The 16,415-nt window shown below is 55.0% G+C and overlaps 1 protein-coding gene across 4 annotated transcripts in view; it reads right to left on the bottom strand.

The window, feature by feature from the left end:
• The window catches only part of SLC6A6 (solute carrier family 6 member 6), an 85,185-nt gene that overhangs the window by 14,333 nt on the left and 54,437 nt on the right, over positions 1-16,415 (bottom strand). For all 4 annotated transcript variants that reach the window (XM_025448913.3, XM_025448931.3, XM_025448927.3 and 1 more), the window contains 5 exons: positions 15,235-15,367; positions 8,108-8,242; positions 6,780-6,883; positions 6,525-6,649; positions 2,413-2,525 (listed from right to left, as the gene is read on the bottom strand). In XM_025448913.3, coding sequence (XP_025304698.2) covers positions 2,413-2,525; positions 6,525-6,649; positions 6,780-6,883; positions 8,108-8,242; positions 15,235-15,367 — 610 coding nt within the window. The remainder of the gene's footprint in view (positions 1-2,412; positions 2,526-6,524; positions 6,650-6,779; positions 6,884-8,107; positions 8,243-15,234; positions 15,368-16,415) is intronic.

The raw sequence follows: 16,415 nt of genomic DNA, 5'->3' as shown, positions 1-16,415 counted from the left end.
TCTCCCACCAGACGCTAGGGATACTGGGAGGGTGTTTCCTTACGTGCAAGGGTCACACTCCATTAGCGAGAGGCCTCTGCCTGAGGGTGGCTGTGCATCTCTGCACTTCCATGGGAGGAGGGTGTTCAGGGGGATCTCCAGGGTTAAGGTGGAGACTCAGTGGAGCCCTTATCTCCCTCAGTTTTCTGGGCTCTACATAGGGCAACAGTTGGGAGTAGGCCCAGCTATAGGGAGGCTACAGATTAAGGAGCTGACATATGGAAAACAAATAAACAAACAAACAAACAAACAAAAACCCAAGATGGGGAAAGGGGGCAATGGGGAGTTGTGCTTAAAAGGGACAGAGCTTCCGTTTGGGAAGTTCTGAGGATGGAAGGTGGTGATCGTTGCACAACAGTGTGAGTATACTTAACACCACTGAACTGCATGCTTAAAAATGGTTAAGATTGTCCGTTTTAGGTTATGTGCCTTCTTCCACACACGGGTACATCAAAAGCCCGGCATGAAGCCTTGCCCCCAGGAACAGCTTGCGTGCCACTACTGACGGGATCACAGCGTGGGCAGTGCGTGAGGCAGTCACAGGCATCTGCAAAACCTTCCCCTATGTCCCCGCGTTCCCAAAGCAAATGGATGCAAAGGAGGGATTCCAATCTATGCCATCAGACTCCTAAGACATCATGCCCTAGCTCCTCGGGTTCAAATCTCCGTCATGCCTGTCCCTGGTATATCAATTAGGCAGGTCTTTTAAGGGCTCTGAACCTTGCATTTCATGTTCTGAGCTCTCTCTGAGGCTGGCTTTGAGAGCTCCCCACGATTCCCCGAGCCTGTTGGCCGCTGTGAGGCCTAGCTCAGAGGTGCCTAGCCCTGGCCAGGCCCCACCTGCCTCCCAGGGAGAAAACCTAATGAATAAACCACCTCTGCTCACTCAGGAAGCAGCTTCCACAGCCCAAGAGGCCCACTTTGGGTCCATGGGGATGTCATGCTTTGTCATTTATTAACCTCTCTCTGTTTTTGTTTTTTGCTTTCACTTAGAGCTTTGGAAGAAGTTATAAAAGCCATTTGCTTGGGGCCTCCGAAGGCCAAACTCATTAACGAGGGATGATTAATGGAGTCCTCTTGCTATTTATACAGCTCAAGCCCACCAACAACTGCACAAGTATTTTGTTTTCAGGCTCCCAAATGTTTCCACTCTGTCTTCTCTGCTAATCCTGGTCCTCTTCCTGCCAAATCCTTTGCTCTGTTCTTGACCTTGCTGGCAGACTGCCTCCTCTCCTCTGCCTGACCTTCTAAGACGTTCCTCCTACCTGGTTCTGAGTCCACAGGGACCCACCTTGGGCACTGGTTTGGAGGCTGCTGCCCACGGGTGGGTGGTGAAGCCCCCTCCTGATTGGCAGCAGGCCTCACCTTTCACAGGGCCCCCGCTCACCAAAGATTTCCCATGAGGCAGCCAGAGACCCAGACCACACAGGAGACTGCAAAATGCCTGCCTTTCAGATGCGGGCCCCTGGGTGGTACTGCCTGTAGGGTTCTGGTCCATGGATACCACCAGCCCGCCCTGCACACCCTAACTCCCCAGTCCTGGAGTCATGCCTGTGCTCTAAACTGTCATCTTGAGACAAGCACCACTTGCAGCTCTGTATCAGGCACTGTGCCTCGTACTTCATCCAAGGCAACAGAGGTATAGTCACACCTATTGACCAGATGAGAAAACAGTCTCAGAGAGGACAGGAAATGTGCCCAATGTGCCCAATGTCCCAGAGCAGCAGGGGGCTTGGAACCGTTACTCCAAAGCCAGACTCGGGCTCTGGTTGAGTCACTGACCTACCCATGGAGGGATGGGACATAGGATGAAGCAGTGCAGGGAAACAGCGTTGGTATAGATGGAGTCCTGCCTCGCGGGGGCAGAAGCCAGGATGGCCAGAGGACAGAGTGGGTCTGAGCGAGGCTCCCCAGAGCTTGGCTGTGCACCAAGCACGGAAGAATCACAGTTTTTCACTTTGTGAGAAACAACCCCAGTGCTCCAGGAATCACAGAACACCAGCTGTGGTTTAGGACAACCAGTGACGGCTTGGGCCGTGACTGCTGGTCTCCTCCCCACACTGCCTGTCTGCGTGACCCCCCATGGGAACACATCATCACCACTTGGTCTTGTCCTACCTCCCGGCTAGGGCTTTGTGTTAACCACACCCCCCAGCGGTCAGTTTCCCCTTGCTGGGGTGGAAGACTCAGTGTCCTCCCCCTGCTGCCCTCAGGCCTCTTCCTGCCTCCCACCCCCACCCCGGGGTCCTAGAGGACACCTTGATGGCTGAAGACGGTGCCAGTCTGATGTGAGGGTGGGAAGGGGGCTCCCTCAGAACCACGTACCCCAGGGGCAAGCCCTCCACAGGGCGCCCCCTCTCCATCTGTACGTACCTGGCTATCCAGTCCAAGCAAGAGAAGCATAATAAAAAAGAGAATGGACCAAAACGTGGGCAGCGGCATCATGGTCACAGCTTTTGGGTAGGCAATGAAGGCCAGGCCAGGCCCTAAAGGGAAGAGAAAATGGGGAGGGGCAGAGGGGGAGGCACATCAGCGACCCAGCCCCCCCAGAGCCCCGGAGCTCACACAAAGACACTCGGGACTGAGATGGTGTCCCAAACCCCAAATGCAGGGAGGAACCAGGTTGAATCCCTGCCTGGGGGAAGAGCCCAGGCCTGCCTCCCTTTCGGATGGGGCGCACTGGGGCTCGGGTGGGGCCCCGTTTTAGCATCTGTCTCCTATGCAGCAGCACAAGTGGCCTCATGGAACCCGGCGGACACCCGTCATTCAGGGCAGGAAGCGGGACTGAGCCTGGGGCTCCGTCTGCCTGCTTGGAAAAGGAGGGTTCCCCCCTCACCCCAAACCAGAGCAACCACGCCAACGTTTGCTGGAAGGAAGCGAAGGGGGAGAGATCTGGTTATCTGACTACCGAAGCCCCGTTTGCAAAGAAAAGGTTTTGACTTTTGAATTAAAGGACTGAAACAGTGTGAAAGAGTACAGAACCATGCCCTACAGGGCTAACGTCTCTTCGGGGTGCATCTGCGCACCCCACCTGAGCGATGCCAGAGCCAAGGCCCAAAGCTGAAGGGAAGTGTGCTCGGGGCAAGGGCCCGGGCTCGGGAGACCATCCACCATCTCGTCCGCACGTGCCCATGTAGGACCTCAGTGTCCCCCCCCCGGGAAGCGAGGGGCAGGATCCCGGAAACGCCTCCCAAGGTGCCGTCGCGTGCTCAGATTCTCAGATGCTGAGACCACGACCCTCAGAGAGGGGACCCTGACGGAATCTGGAGGCAGGGTGCGGGAGGCAGGAGCCCCGCCAGCTCAGGGCGCACCTTTCTGACTGGAAACATCCCAGGGACCAAAGGAAAAGGCCTCTCATCTCCAGCAGGCCTGAGGGGAGAGGCCAAGGGGAGGAATGGTACTGAGGCCTCTGGGAAGCCTCAAAAAGCAGGAAACAGCAAAAGAGAGGAGGCCTGAAAGGGCCCTGGGCTGAAAAAATAAAGTAAAAAATCCACAACTTAGAGACGCCTGGGTGGCTCAGCGGTTGAGCGTCTGCCTTCAGCTCAGGGCGTGATCCCGGGGTCCTGGGATCGAGTCCCACATCGGGCTCTCCACAGGGAGCCTGCTTCTCCCTCTGCCTGTGTCTCTCATGAATAAGTAAATAAGATCTTTAAAAAAAAGTCCACAACTTAAATAATTTAAAAAATTTTTAAAAAGGTCAAGACACATGAAGACAAAAAATGGCTAGAGGGCAGGATATTTGGAACAGATTATCAGAAACCAAAGGACTGGCTTGAGAGCGGAAAAACAAAACAAAACAAACAAAAACAACTTTAAAATAAATTGGAGCCAGAAACCACACCGTGGGGTGTTAACCACAAGCGTGGCAGGCAGAGGCGGGTCCCTCTCCCCGGCAGAGTCTACCCCACCGAGGAAAACTCGACCACCACCTGGAGGCCCCAGGCGACGCTGTAGAAACCCCACAACAGGTGGAGGAAGGGGCGCTCGCAGCGACCCCAGAGTCCAAGTTGGAACAGAAGCCGCGGGGGCACCTGGGCCGGGGACCCTGGGGGCCCCCAGGCGGCAGCTCTGGCCCGACTGGTGGGCATCACTACGTGGGGATTCCAGTCCAGCCGACTGCGAGACAGATGTAAAATGGGGCCCCCCCGCCCCCCCACCTGCCGCCCCCACCCCCGCCCCCCGGGGCCTGGTGGAGGTTCTCAACGCGCTCGTTTCTGTATTTCAGTTTTGCCTTTGTCAAGCCAGCCTCTGGGAGAGGGTCTGAGCATCTTGCTCTAAAAGCGCCCGGTGAACTAGAGAGAGAGAAGTCCATGTGAAGGAACGCAGCCGCTCCGCACCGAGGCAGGCCTCCCCGGGCGCAGAACGCGCCCCTGCCGCGCCGCGTGCACTCCGATCGCCAAATAATGATGGGATTCAAATGCACTTCGCTCAATATGGTGCTTGTTAAAAGCTTATTAGAGAAATAATCATCCTTGAAGTGTCAGCTGTTCAGACATCACCGTGGGGAATAAACGACAAGGTCTTTGAAGGGGACAGGAGGAAGAAAACAACTTAGGGTGATGATATATACATATATAAAAACACCTAGTTGTCCACGGAGAAAGATTTTATATATCAAGATATATATGTGTGTATATACACACACACACACATATATATATATACACACACATATATATATCCCACCACCAAATTCACTCCATGCTCCTGGCAATCACAACTGGTTTGTAAGCCCTCGACTGGAAAAAAAACAAAAACAAAGGCAAACACTCCAGAAGAGCTGCAAATTGTCTGTCTCCCCTCATCACTGGAATTGTCATGCTCCCAAGTGGGTGTGGATCTTTCTGGAATTACTTTGTGCCCTCACTCTCTGGCCTGCCTCTGGGGTAGGAAAGCTCTGTTTGATGGTCTGGTCTGGGACGACTGGGGACAGGGGAGAGATGCGTGGGGTGGACCTGTGGGCTTGCCACACTTGTCCTACGACACAGTGGGTGTGAGGGTAGCAGAGGACATCTTTGTCAAGTGAGGAGGAAAGCAAGGCCCACGGGCTCTGAGGTCAGAGAAGGTCAGAGGAGCTCAGATACGTTCTCACGCGGGGAGGACCAGAGTTGCCACGTGTGTCCAGGGTGGGTGGGGAGGCAGGAGGCGGGGGATGGCCACCTGTCAGAGGGGCCTGTCCAGGAGGGGGAGAGCGCCCTGTCCAGGAGACCCCGGCTCGGATCCTGACCATCCTGAGCAAGGCCCTTGCTCTAAAGCCACTGGTCTCCTCATCTGCAGAACAGATGTCCAAATGCACAATGCTGAGGTTCCCCTGACCCCCAACGCTACGGTTCTGTGGCTGAGGAACCAGGACACCGTCCAGTATCCCCCAAGGACAAGGGCGATGCCATGGCCAGGGCTCCAGCTATGCCTGACTCTGGTCCGTGGTGGTCCCTGGGGCTAGGACATTGGGCTCTCCTCTGGGACTGAGAGAAGCCTCAGCCCAGGACCTTTGCCTGCCTCCACGTGGCCCCGGGGAGGTCGAGAGAAATCAGAAGGTCGGATGCAGCACAGGTTGTGTACAAAATAACCAAACCTTTCAGGCAGCTGATGACCACCCAACCAAGTGAATGGGTAGGATAGGAGTGAGGTGGAGAAGGTACAAAGGTGGAATTTGGGGATGCTGGGAGTCTATGGTTCTTGTTCCCATCTCCAAGCCACTGATAACTACAATTTCAGGGACTTAGAACATCCAGGGGCAAGTCCTAGAAAACTGTGGTTCCGAGGATCTAGGATTCTAGCAACTGCAGACCTCATTGTTTTCAGGTTCCAGAGCCAACTCGCTGGAGATCCAGGATCCCAGCCTAGGATCCCAGGCTTTGCAGAGTCCGTGATGCTAAGACTCTTTGCTCTACTGGCAGAAGGAGCACCCCACCAACAGGGCCCACACCCTGTCCTTCCACCTACCCCCACCTGGATCTGTGGCATGTCCACTGTCTCTCCCCTACCCGCTGCCTACGGTGGTGCCTGACACAGGGCAGACTCCATTAATCAATAACATCGGTGGAATGAATGAAATGAGTTTGCTAGAGGGAGCGCGCTGGGAGCAAAGTGCAAAATACAGAAACCAAAGCTGAGAAGGTGGTGATGGAATGCCGACTGGTGGCTGGCTTGGGCCTGAGTTAGGAAAGCGGTTTCTGTTGCTGAAACCAGGAGTTTGCTGGGGAAGGAGAGGGAGGGAAGACCGCACAAGTTGCTAAAATATAGTCCCCAACCTAACCAACCCCCGTATTTCTGCTGCCCCTTGGGCCAAATTGCAATGAAAGTGCTTAAATTTTAGCTTTCGTACTCTTTGATCTTGGGGGACATCTTGGTGGGGGGGGTCCGTTTCCGAAACCAGGCTCGTCCCCCCCCAAAGGCCCCTGGGGTCTGGCTTCATGCCTGCGGTACTCGGCTTACACACTAGGTGGCAGTGCCCACCACCACTGCCACCAATACCACCATACCTGACTCAGCCACATCAGCAATGTCCACCCCTTGCTCTTGTGCCATGAAGCCCAGGATGGAAAAAATTGCGAAGCCAGACACAAAACTGGTACCACTGTTCAGGCATCCCAGCAGCATACAGTCCCTAAGTTACACATATGTCAGGGAGCAAGTTAATTCACAACACAAGGAAGCCACGCTCCCTACTTCTTCTCTTTTTTTCTTTAAACATCATCATTTCTAAGGTCCACCAGGCCCGCTGGCGCAACACTTGCCTGTACGAGTTGTACTTGTATTTGTTGTAGCTCCCCAGAGAGGTCATGGCCCCCAGGCAGATGGCATAGGAGAAGAATATTTGGGTCCCAGCATCAATCCAGACCTAGGGGGGTTTGGGTGGGGGTGGCAGGGAGAGAAAGAAGGGGCCGTTAGAGCCAGCTTCCTGGAGGAGACAGGGGTGGGGGGTTCCTGGCCACCTGAAGGACTGCACCTCCAAATGTGCAAATTCTCGACTGCAATGAGAGCCTTTGTGCTGGAATTCAAGGTGTCTTTCAAGGTAATACTGAGCTGCAAGGAAAGTCGAAGAAACCCCCAGTCACTCAGCATCAGGATTAAGAGGAAGGACTTACGAAGCAGACGGAACTAAATTCCAACCATTTAATGATTGTGAGCGATAGGACTCCCGCCCAGAGCCTCCGTTGTCACGTCTGTAGAATGGGCTCCACCGCCCTGCCCCACAGCGCTATTACGCAGGTTCTAAAGACTTAGGCCGGTGCAGACACACACGTGGTAAGACTGTTAAGCCAGGGCTGCTATCATTACTGTAATTGCTATTGTCTGGGGGCCCTCGAGTTGGAACGGGGAGGAATTTCCCCAACGGATTATGCAGGCAAAGCTGCTCTCCGGAACCTTCACCCAGCAGCTCCTGATGGCCACAGAGCTGCCCTCCCAGCTGTCCTCTGATGTTGGCTAAGCCCTTCCCCCCACCCCCACCACATCCTGCCTGGGGCAAAAGGGCAGTGGGAAAGAGAACTAGAGCAGAAGGCAACCTGAAGGCTGAGGATCCTTTGGACAAAAGGTCCTCAAATGGGGCCAATTAAACACCACGGGGTGGGGTGGGGGGTCTCCAACCTCCTGTGGTCACGTGGCCGAGAGCCAGGAGGTGGGCATTCAGTGTCTGCCCCTCGACCTTGCAAGAGCTCATCCCCAGCTCTGAATCCCACTGCGGCCGAGGAAGCCAGCAGCGCTCGGGGGCCAGCTCTCCCGCCCCCACGATGCGGCCCTCTCGAGCCCTGTGGGCAGAGGCCGGGCCTCGGAGGAGCCTAGCTCATGAGACTTCTCCCCCCTTACCTGGCACAGTGCCTGAAGAAGACTATAACTGGCTGGCCTCAGCAGTCTGCGACACGAAAAGACACACACACAGCTGGAAAGGCCCACGAGCACGGAGGATAACCTGCCACAGCCCAGTGGAGAAGCACTGGGGGCCGGGGGCCCACCTGGATTTGTGTACCAAGGAACCGAAGAAACCGTGCGGTCGGCTTCCCTTCCCCTGCACCCTGCCCTGCCTGCCCTGGGTTTGGGGGGGGGACGGGCCGCCCTGCAGTACCTGCGGGTCCTCGAGGCGGCTGATGTCGGGGTACAGATAAAACTTGATGCCTGCGCCAGCACCGGGCAGTGTCAGTCCACGGACCAGCAGCACCAGGAGCATAGCGAACGGGAAAGTGGCCGTGAAGTAGACAACCTGTGAGGGGTGACAGTGATTCAGGGGGGGCCCATGGCATCAACAGCTGCTGTCAAATTCAAGTGCTCTCCCTGAGGCCAGGGATCTGGAGCCGAGCTCGCTGTTTCACTTGCTGTGTGACCTTGCATATGTTGCTTGACCCCTCTGGGCCTCGCTTGCTCCCCCTGTGACATGGGTGTAATACTGGTACCTACCTCACAGATTCACTGAGATTCAACGCAAACAATCCTAGAGATGTGTACTGAGTATCTAGACCCTGGAAATACAGTGGTGGACAAGACAGAAAACAAACCCCTGCCCTCGTGGAACAGATATTCCTGTGAGTGAAGGAAAATGCAAAATAAGAGTATAAACTTTCAAGTGTATGCGTACAAGGCTTAGCCCAGTGCTTGGTATGTGCCAGTACATATTAGCTAACAACTCTTAATATGACTCTTAGGGTGAAGAATCTGTTAGGTGTGGGTTCAAATCCCAGCTCTGTCCCCTCGCTTGCTGTGTGACCCTGGGCACGATGCTTAACCTCTCTGGGCCTGTTTCCTTCTGTGCAGATGGAAACAACAGTAATAGAAGACCTCCATCAAGAGGTGAGGCGAGGATTCAATGAGACCATCAAAACAGTGCCCGCCACGTAGGTGCTCAAGAAGTGGGGCCCGTTGTAGACACGGATTTTGCAGGAAGCACAGAGGAACTCCTGGGAGGGAATGAAGCCTCTGGAAGTCCCTTGGCCAGGAGACAGGGAAGGCCCCCCACTTCCTTGGGGTTGTGGGAGGCCCGCAGCCTTCCCTGGATCACACGGCACATCCCAGGCAGCCCAAGGTCAATTGGAGGTGGAGACCAGAGATGAGCCAGGCTGGCTGTTCCATCACCAAAGGTCTGCCCTAATTTCCTCTCCTGTCCCCAAAGCGCTGGTCTCCAAACATCCTGTGCCCTCAGTTCTCTTGGATGGATTTTCCCCTATCTTTGCCTTCAACATGAGGCGTTTCCAGGCAGGGTTCTTGCCTGGGAGGAGCTCAAAGGTGCGCGGTTCTGGATGGACGGTGAGATCCTGGTATTTCCGACAGGGCACTGGATGATCGAGGGCTCCCAGGCACAAGCCCACTCGATGCTCACCACATCCCGCAGATGGGCATGCTGGCCACGGTGTTGAGACAGGAGGAACGGAAGCTCAGCGGAGCTCGAAGACTTGCTGAGGTCATCTACACCCAGGGCCCCGGAAGCTTAAGACCACCTTGCTCTGAGCAAAGGCATGAGGTAGTTTACTTGGCCACGGCAGCACATACAGAAAGTTCCTGTTAACCACCTAAAATGCTCAGCCTGGGTCGCAGAGCTGTTGATTCCCTCATCAGGGCCTTGGAGCCTGAGGGACCAGAAAGGAACGACTACACGGCCAATGTACCCATTTTACAGGTCAGGAAACGGACATCCAGAGAACAGGATGAATGTGTCCGTGGTGCTGGGAGGTGGGGGCAGTGCCAGCTTACTGCAGGGCACTTCTAGGGCCTGGGCAGGCATCAGACATCGATGGAGGGTCTGAACCCCACCTCTCTGGCACAGGAACCTAGCTGGAGCACAATTCCTGGACAGAAACAACTAGGAAGGGCCTTTGGAAAAGGGCAAGATGTAAGCTCTCAGGGCCTGCCTGGCTCAGCTGCCCTCAGCCAGTACCACCAACCAGCATTTATTGAGTGCTTACTGTATGCTGGGCACTATTCCCAGTGCAGTAACTTCTATGCTTAGTCCTGCCCTGACCCTTTGAGGCAGGCTGCGTTACGATCCTCATCTTAAAGGTGAGGAACCCGAAGCCCGGAGAGTCTGCTGCCTGCCCACAGGTCACACAGCCCGTAGGTGCCTCAGAGCCTGCCTCCAGAGGACAACGGCAGAGCAATAAAAAGCCCCTCCGCGTCCAGCAGTTTCTTCAACAGTTTCTAGCAGTTTCTTCCAACGACCACAGGATGGCTGGACTGGAATTCAAGCTCTATGACTGGCTTGCTGGGAGACCTTGAGCAAGTTATGGGCCCTCTCTGGGCTTCATTTCCCCACCTGGGAAGCGAGAGGCTCAGGCCAGATGAGCTTGGAAGCTCCACCCAGCTCCATCGCTCCAGTGGGAGGGATGGGGTGGCAGGGAGGGCCAGCTAGGGGTCACCCAGGCTGGAGTTTGGAACCTACCCTCTGCTACCTCCCAGCTGGAGGGCTTGGCCTCAGCTTCCATCCATAGGAGGAGGAAAATAAGGGTGCTTACCTCACTCGCCACCCTCAAGAAACAGCAATGAGTACTCTCCTGGCGATCCCATTACGCCAAAGGGCTGGCCCTCCTCCTGCCTGCTGCTGCCTCCCCACCCCCCACTGCCTTTTCTCCATCTGGGCCTCAGTTTCTCTAGCCACCCCCATTTTCTTCTCCTGAGGCAGAGAACTCTCCCAATCTCCCAAGGACAAGAGGCCTATGTGGAGGGTGGGGGCAGGTCAGGAAGCCCCAGAAGGGGTGAAGGAAAGAAAAAGCAGCATGCGTCCACAGCCGCTCCTCCCTTCCTGCAGACAGGCTCCCCCCCAACTAGATCTCACCTCTGGGCCCTGCCTGGACCACACCCGGAGGCGGGTGAACAATGTCCCTGACAGCAGGCTGTCCCCAGAGGGCGGCCACTTCAAAGCCAGTTGGGCCCCACTGGGCTGGGCAACCCAGCTCTGGCCAGAGGGCTTTGTGTCAGGGACACAGGAAACCACCCCGGGATGGGGGTGGCTTCCCTTGTTTTTAAACAGTATTAAATCTGTTTAACAAGCACTTAGGTAGCACTTACTGTGTGCCAGGCACTATGCTAAGAGCTTTCTGTGTATTCATGCATTTTTAATCCTGAAGAGGTAGAGACACGTATCACCTGCACTTTCTAGATGAAAAAACAGGCCCAGAGAGGTGACGTCAGATGCCCGGGGTCACAGCGCTGATAGGTGGCAGAGTGGGATTTGATGCGGTCGGCCAGCTGGCTTCGGAGTCTCATCTTTTGTGTGTGTGTGCACGTGTTATTGCTGATCCTCCCCCGATCCAGAATAGGACAGCCCCACCTGGTCACGCCACCTCATCTGCCTCTTTGGAAAGCCACCCTTGTTTTGCAGAATGTGCTGCTCTGAGGGCAGGCCCCTGAGAGCCATTCTCTCAACTTTTCCGTGACTCCCCCGGGATCGTCACGGGAGAGGCTGGTGCCAGCCGCCGCCAGTGGGCCTCTGGTGGTGGCCCAGCAGGCCTTGCCACGGGACATGGTATTTTTCCACTCTTGCTGGCAAGCCTCTGTGGTTCCTCTGAGCCCTTGACCCAAAAGCCCTGTGGCCCAACTGCCCTGGAAACTTGCAAGGACAACTCTTCCTCATTCCCCTAGGGACAGCGGGCAGAGAGTGGCCCACAAGGCAGAAGGGAGATGGGCTCATCTCCTGCCACCGCCACCCCTGCCGCTGCCACCCTGGACTTCCTTTTGGGGTAAAGGCCTGGGCAGCAGGGGTCACTGGGCCCAGAGATGGAAGCTCCTCGAGGTGGGGCCATGGATCTGTGCCCAGCATCTAGGCAGGCCCTGAGGGTCTTCACACCACCCCTGTGTGTGTGTGGCGGGGGGGGGTTGCATAACCAGCTCATTTCACATAGGGGAGACCAAGGCGCAGAGAGGGAAGGGGCCGTTCCCAAAGTCATGCAGCCTATGAGCAAAAGTGAGACCCCAAACCGGGTCTGACTCTGTCCCCTCCACCCCTGCTTGGCTTTCCAGTGCAGGACAGAAGAGCCCGCGATGGAAGGGTACAGCCAGCCTCAGGATGCGTCCCGGCTCCTGTCCATGACCCTGCTGCCCTCTGGGTCCACAGCACCCTGTGTGAGGGTCTGGACTTCTGTCACCTTCCTAGACCTCATGCACTGTGAGCAAGGACACGCCAGCCTCATGGCCTACTGTCAGGCTGGCCTAGGGGGAGGGCGGGCAGCAGGTGAGGGTGAGGAGGTGGAAGGATGCAGGGCCCCGAGGCTGGGAGCGGGACTGCCCAGGTTCAAATCCCAGCTTGGCCACCAACATGTCAGAACACAAGGATGACTGAACGAGCTGTAGCCCACAACACAGAATGGTGCCCACTGTGCCTGTGCTACACGGCATTTGCCACCATGGTCACTATCTGTCGAATGAATGAAGTCCCTGCATATCCAGGGCCAAGGGTCAGACCCTTGGAATGCTGACAATTACAAAAAAGGGAACTGAGGTCCAGGGAGGCAAAGTGATTTGAACTTGGGTCCTGAGCCGCCCATGCCCTCCATCCATCCACCCCCTGCTGGACTAGTGTCAGCCACTGAAGCAGGGCCAGGGCCAGGATGAGGTCCATCCTGCTGCCCGCGGGCCCAGCCCCCATGGCAGCTGTGAACCTGGTCTGTGGCCAGGGCTGGAAGCCACGGCTGGCGGCGGGCGGGCAGGCAGGCAGGCCATGGAGCTCAAGGAAGTCCACAGAGCCTCACTGTGTTTGTCTTGGCTTCTTTGGGCTGGCCCAGGCTCTGCTATTGTTCTGGGAGCCATGCCTGCACCTCTGGAGCGTGAGGAGGAGATTGTCTCCAGGGGCGGGGTAGGGTAGGGGGACCTCCATCAAGTCACGTCTTCAACTGGCCACAGTTGAAGCCTGGTACTCTCTACTTTTCGCTTTGATTCTATCCTGCTGCCCCTTCCATTGTATCTCAAATGTTGCCGACTGTTTCTGGGAAACATCAGCTTCCTCGGTCAGACTGGGGGCTCCCCCATGGGTCTGTGTCAAACATACCTCAGGACCTTTGCATTGGCTGTTCTCCCTGGAAATTTTCCTCCTTTAGATATCCACATGGCTTACCCATCACTTCCTTCAGCTCTGTGCCCCAAAGTCACCCTTCTTGGTGAGCCCACCTGGCCACCCCAATTTAAAGGTGTGCCCCCCAAAAAATGTGTGTCCCAACACCTGTTCCCCTCCACCACAGTATTCTTCAGTCACCAGACTCAAGTCACCATCTAAATCCAATATATTTTACACATCCACCTTGTCACAGACAACAAATATGTGAGCCCCCGGGCCACAGAGATTTCTGTCTGTTTTGTTGCCTCCTGCACATCCCCCCAGCCCTATTCCTACAACAGTACCTGGCGGATAGCAGAGGCTCGAAATGTATAAGAGCGTCAGGAAATGATCCTGCCTCCAGCACTGCTGGGGACGAGTGCTCCCTAGAAACTTCCTGATAAACTCACTGCCATATGGGGAAATGGAAGCATGGTGTAGACAGGACGGCTGTTTACTGCACCGTCTGTGCCAAGCATCGTGCGGGGTGCATAACACACTCGTTTGAACCCTCACCTCCGGCCGTTCTGTAGAAGAGGACACCGGGGCTTGAAGGTGAGGGACAGCCCTTGAACAAATCACTTAACCTTTCCCAGCGCGGCTCTCTCATCCTTGGCAGAAAGGCAGTAAGGAAACCGTCTGTCTGCACACGACACAGAGGAGGGCGCTGGGGCAACATCGGTGAATGAGCACCAAGGCTCGAGGGCCGCTCCCTGCCTGTCCTGGTGGGACGATATGGCCAGGCGGTGCCCAGCTCTCTGAAGCTTCCTTCCCAGACTGGGTTTTAGGATCGCTGGGTGGCTCTGACTGCAGAAATGGGCAGAGGGCAGAGGCGGTGCAGGCTCCCCCAGAGTCATCCCCATTCTGTCTCTGCCATTCCGGGGACCCAGATCTTGCCCTGAAGTAAATGCTGGGATCTGTTCAGATCCAGGATCTCACTTAAGGGGCTCTTCATCCCCGTAGAAGGCGGTCCTTACTGTAAATTCCAAGGCAACGGAGGCCTTTCTCTGAGCGACTTCACTCACTGCCTATCGCCGCACCTCAGATGCCACCTCAACGTGCTCTTTTGACATTTGGAGGCTGTTAGACCTTAGAGATTTCCCCCCTATCACGATGAAAGGGAAATGACAGATGGGAGGAGGAGGTACGTAAAGGTGGATCCAACACCTCCCCGAGATACAGTCTAGAGCCTTGGATGCAGGCTCACACCTCTGATCACCACGGCCCCCTCCCCACGGACTTGTCATCATGATGACAGTGACACCAGTCAGTGTCTTGGTTGCCGGGTAACTGTCCAGCTCTAACTTAATAGGTAATGCTTTAGTTACCGGCTCTCATTTTCATTATTAGAAATATACCAGTTATTCCTAAAACCTCAATTATAAGCTGACATTTTACCAATCAGCCACCATCTTTAATAGCTAACATCCTAGTTACCGTGTAACATATTAAATCAGCCACAAATATTTCAGTGATGCCTAACATTTTGGTTAACAACTAACATCCTGGTTATGAGCAAATGACTTAATATTCAGCGAAAGCTTTCCTTAATAACTAACGTCTTAGTTTCCAGCGGAAGCGTTAGCTGTCAGATAATTCAGCTCATCTGACTTAGCAAAGCTCCCAAGTCTGTGTTTCTCAAACCTCAATGTGGGGATACCGTTCAAATGTGGGTTCTGGCTGTGCAGGTGTGGGGCAAGCCCATGGATCCCTATTTCTAACAAGTTTACAGGGGATGCTGATGCTGCCAATCGGGGCACCCTTTGCAAAGCAAGGGTCTGTGTAGTTGGTGAATAGCTGGTAACTAACAATAAGTTGCCAGCTCACCTTGCTACCAGCTCACTTAGCAAAGCCAGTGTTTGTTATCGACTAACATCTGCGCCACCACCAAACACCTTCAAATGGGAACCAGTGGTGTATGGGAGCCTGTGCAGGCTCCAGAGAGCCCACCATTTGATTTTCAGGAATTTTGTTGGCTAGTTGTTAAACCATCGGTAACTTGAAATCAGACATGGTAGGAGTTATTTGCCCCATGAAGTGGGCAAATGCCACAAAGCACGGCCTTATTTTCTTTCAGCATATACCGGTCTTCGGTCTGAGCCGGTTTCAAGCAGGAGGGCCTGGGGGACTAAGAGGAGATTTTTCCCATGAGGCAGGGGAGGGTCAGAAGCACAACTCACCTTCCCCGTGGACTTGACACCCTTCCAGATGCAGAAGAAGCAGACCAGCCAGACAAGGAGAAGGCAGAGAGCAAGGTCCCACTTCAAGGAGCCAGGGTCGTCAATTCCAGAAGACAAGCTCAGCACGTTGCGCCTTCAAGCAAACAGAGCCACATGGTCAGTTGGGGCAAACCCGGGGCAGAGAGCTGAGGCCAGGGCTCCAACGGGCTGGGGTTGAAACCCTGGCTCAAGTGCTGTGTTTCCACAAGCCCCCTCGCTTCTCCAAGGCCTGGAATCCCCATGGATCACCAAAGCAGTGCCCGCCTAGGTCACAGGGTTGTGGAGAAGTCAACAAGGGGATAGATTCAGACTCCTGCGTCAGGTGAATCTGGGTTTAACCCAGCCTGGCCTCGCGCAAGTTTAGTATACCCCCAAGCCTCAGTTTCCTCATCTGTAAAATGGGCACTAATTCCCATGTGATTGATTCTCAGTGGACCCTTCTTCAGCACCCACTGTGGGCCAAACACCAGATTCAAACTTGGCTCCACTATGTCTCTTCATAGTGGACCTGAGTCTCTTCATTTGTGAAATGGGAATAACTCCCCAACACTCTCTGTCCCATCCTTCTATGATTCTATTCACCTCCATTTCTTATCTGGATTTCCACTAAAATGTAAGCCTCAAGAGGGCAAAGTGTTTGTTCTTCTGTATGTGGCTGCACAGTTTCTACCCACCTATTTATGGGATCGCTGTCAAGAGAAAACCCGCACAAAGTACCAACCACAGGATCTGGGGTGCAGCCAATAGGGAGTAAACCTTAGCGGTTGTTTCCATTCTGGCCTTGAGATGCCCAGAGCAGCACCGAGCAAACTCTCTGCAGGGTTGTGAAGGTCTCACAGGAGGAGGCAGGTAGACAGTTTGAAGGCTAATCTAATCGGCACAGGGCACCCACCACCCCTGCCTAGAGGCTGGGTCTTTGGAGTCCAAGAACCTCGCTGACGTGCAGAAACGCATATGAGCACCTACTCAGACACATCCCTGAGGGGCATGTGAAGTCATCTGAAGTCAGGGTGGGGCAGCACAGGGTGCTGGCAGCCAGAAGCCACAAAACTCCATGCCAAGAAACAGTCCCCATTGTCCCAGAGCTCTGATAATGCAGCAGTGACCAAGGGCGGCACACCAGGCACAGCACTCGAGCAGGG

Source organism: Canis lupus, chromosome 20 (genome assembly GCF_003254725.2).
Source record: "Canis lupus dingo isolate Sandy chromosome 20, ASM325472v2, whole genome shotgun sequence".
In the NCBI taxonomy this organism is placed as follows: Eukaryota; Metazoa; Chordata; class Mammalia; order Carnivora; family Canidae; genus Canis; species Canis lupus.
Note: the sequence above shows the minus strand (reverse complement) of the source record. Positions and strands in the feature narration are given on the sequence as shown.